General features: G+C 65.4%; 1 protein-coding gene across 1 annotated transcript in view; it reads left to right on the top strand.

Moving 5' to 3' along the window:
- The window catches only part of GPR153 (G protein-coupled receptor 153), a gene marked incomplete at its 5' end in the record, with an annotated part of 25,644 nt that overhangs the window by 19,323 nt on the left and 3,137 nt on the right, over nucleotides 1-3,184 (top strand). The window contains 4 exons of the mRNA XM_005874363.1: nucleotides 3-155; nucleotides 1,733-1,925; nucleotides 2,513-2,694; nucleotides 3,109-3,182. Of these exons, the coding sequence (XP_005874425.1) occupies nucleotides 3-155; nucleotides 1,733-1,925; nucleotides 2,513-2,694; nucleotides 3,109-3,182 (602 nt within the window). The remainder of the gene's footprint in view (nucleotides 1-2; nucleotides 156-1,732; nucleotides 1,926-2,512; nucleotides 2,695-3,108; nucleotides 3,183-3,184) is intronic.

Raw genomic sequence — 3,184 nt, 5'->3', positions numbered from 1 at the left:
CCTTCACGGTGCCCACCATCGTGGTAGAGGACGCGCAGGGCAAGCGCCGCTCCTCCATCGAGGGCTCCGAGCCCGCCAAGACCTCGCTGCAGATCACGGGCCTGGTGGCCACCATTGTCTTCATCTACGACTGCCTCATGGGCTTCCCCGTGCTGGTGGGTGAGCCTGTGGTTGTGGGGGGCTCTGGGGCAGGGGCGCTGCGGACATTAGGTGCTTGGATCCTCACACCCAATCCTCTAACGGGGGGGGGCGTTATCCCCATCCTCACTTTAAAGGCTTGGAAAACGAGGTTCAGAGAGGGACAGGACTGAGGAGCCAGAGTCAGGACGGCCATGGTGGGACTTGAACCACCTCGGGGGCCTTCTCGGCCCAGGGTCTTCCCGCCACATCGCAGGGGACTTTCCCACCTGAGTGAGGCCCAGTGGGTGCAACAGGCATGAAAGTGGGGTCACGGCTCCAGGTCCGAGGATGTGCGGAGTGAGGCTTTGGTCCTGCACTGGGGGGCCAGGCAGGCTTTGGATGTCTGCTGGGGAGTTGGACTTCACCCCAGGGGCTGAGGAAGGTCACGGTGAGGTCTGGCCGGAGGAAGGCTCTGCCAACAGGGTCCAAGTTCCATAGAAACCAACTGGGGTCCTGCCCGTGAGGCCGGGCTGGGCCTCCCCACCGTGGGCCTCTAGCCCAGCCCCCTGAAGGGTCTGGAGCAGGACAGGGACAAGGACCAGCCAGAGGGCTCGCCCAAGCCGCTGGGTGGGGCTGTGCCCTGTAGACACAGCTCAAGAAGGTGACGGGTGCGGTGGCAGCCTCACAGTCAGGGTGCAGCCACCTGCGGCTCCACCTTCAGTGGGCCCAGCACCCCCCCCCCCAGGGATGGGGTCCTCCTGTGTTCAGCAGAGCCTGGGGTCCCCGTCCCTGTGCTGAGGGAGGGAAGAAGTGTGTATGAAATTGTACCCCCAGCTTCTCTTCAGGGCAGGAAAGGGGGTGCCATTTATGGAGCCCACTCCATGCTGCAGGCCTGGTACAATGCCTGGAAGCTTTGCCTCATCCTATAGGGTGTTCTTGCCCCATTTCTCAGATGAAGAAACTGAGTCCCAGAGAGGTTCAGTGCCTTTCTGAGGGGCACGCAGCTCGCGTGGCAGAACCAGCGTGATGTCTGCACCGTGCCTCTCCCTCTCTGGTGGGGAACAGCCACTCTGGGTGGGGGGTGGGAGTGGAGGAAGGAGGCACCCTGGGCAGTGACCCAAAGACCACCTGGCTGGTCCTTGTCCCTACATCCCAACCCTCTGAGCCTCCGAAACTGCTCTGATTCTCGTCCTCTGGGGCCTGAGGCCTAGCCCCCCAGAGCAGGGGCAGGGCCGAGGAGGCCACGGCAGAAGTGAGCAGGACAGAATGGTCCTGCACTGGGAGACGGGAAACGTGGTTCTGCAAGCCCGTTTCCTCTTCCCAGAAAGGCGGTGGGAACCCATGCCCCGCTCTGTCCTCGGGCAGTCCGAGGGTGACGTGAGGGCAGGCACGCCCAGGGCTGTGACTGGGTACCTTGGCAGCCAGCAGCTCTCGGGCAGGGACTTCCGCCCTCACTCTCTGCCTCTTTCCTGCCCCAGAGTCTAGCGCTCTGTCTCCGCCACCCCCATCCTCGGGCAGGTGGGCACAGCCATGCCACCCAGACGGGAGGCCAGTCTGGGAGGGGACACGGTGGAGGGTCCTGCCGGGTGCCAGGCGAGCACTGTGCCCACAGGTGGTGAGCTTCAGCAGCCTGCGGGCGGACGCCTCGGCACCCTGGATGGTGCTGTGCGTGCTGTGGTGCTCCGTGGCCCAGGCCCTGCTGCTGCCCATCTTCCTCTGGGCCTGCGACCGCTACCGCGCCGACCGCAAGGCCGTCTGGGAGAAGTGCACCGCGCTCATGGCCAACGAGGAGGACTCGGGCGATGGTGAGGCTATCCCGAGAGTGGCCCCCGAGGAGGGGGCATCTGGGTGAGGTCACTGGAGTCACTGTGATAACAGCTGTAAGGCGGCCACCCCATGGCACCGAGGTCCCACAGTCAACCCCAAACACCCCCTGGATTACTCCTGAATGCGCTCGAACCCCTAAGGGACCTCAGTGTCCCTCCCAGGGGGCATTCTCTGTCCCACTTGCCTGCCCCAGGCAGGGCTGTGCCCCAGACTATGTGCTCTGAGCTTCCAACCCCAGGGGTGCCCAGCGGCTCCCGCAGACCCAGGGCCTGTCTCCCCGGCAATGGGAATGTTATCCTCAGCCAAGAGCTTGCTACGTGCCGGGCACTGTCAGCCCCTGTGTGTACTTAGCTCCTGAGGTCGCACCCCCACCGACAGGAAACTGGCTCCCCAGCCCCAAAGCTGGAAGGTGGGGAATCGGCATCGGTACCCAGGACCCGGCCCTTCCTCTTCCCCACTAACCAGCCCTCGGCCCTGTGTGTGCCTGTGGGGGACCCTGGACTAGCTCTCAGATGCCCCCAGGCTTCCCTGACCCCTGACCCTAAGCCTCTGCCCCGCCCTGCAGACACCAGCCTGGAGGGGGGCCTGCCCCAGGACCTGGTGCTGGAGCGCTCCCTGGACTACAGCTGTGGGGACGACTTTGTGGCCCTGGACAGGATGGCCAACTATGAGCTGCCCCTGGAGGGGGCCCTGCCCCATCTCTACCCGCTGGGGCCCTTGCAGGAGGACAAGATGCAGTACCTGCAGGTAGGGGCGGGGCGGGCTCCCAAGGTGCGGGCGTAGCATCCTGTCCTGTCCCCAGGGCCTCTCCCCTCTGAGCGCATCTCCTGCCTGCCAGCTGGGGTGGTGGGGGGAGAGAGCTTCACCTCCCAGATGGGCAGCCCGGGGGCGGACCTGTGCAGGTGGGCGCCCCAGCCCTGCCCCCGTCGCCATGTGCTCTGGCGGAGTGTGCGCCTGGCGCTTGGTATTTCCTTGGGGCTCAGCGCCTCAATCAAGGGGTCCCCTCACCACCCAAGGGACAGGTGATGCTGAGCCTCGGACCGAGGGATTGATACCTGCCCCTAGGTCAGGTGTGGATCGTTGCTGATCCGCAAGGCGCCCTGCCCCGCGTGGGTCCCTATTTGCTAGGCGGCACCCGGGCTAACCCGTCGGTCCCCACAGGTCCCGCCCACGCGACGCTTCTCGCACGAAGATGCGGACCTCTGGGCCGTGGTGCCGCTGCCCGCCTTCCTGCCGC

Source organism: Myotis brandtii, unplaced genomic scaffold (genome assembly GCF_000412655.1).
Source record: "Myotis brandtii unplaced genomic scaffold, ASM41265v1 scaffold434, whole genome shotgun sequence".
NCBI classification, from domain to species: domain Eukaryota; kingdom Metazoa; phylum Chordata; class Mammalia; order Chiroptera; family Vespertilionidae; genus Myotis; species Myotis brandtii.
The sequence above is the reverse complement of the archived record's forward strand: the minus strand, read 5'-3'. Positions and strand labels throughout refer to the sequence as shown.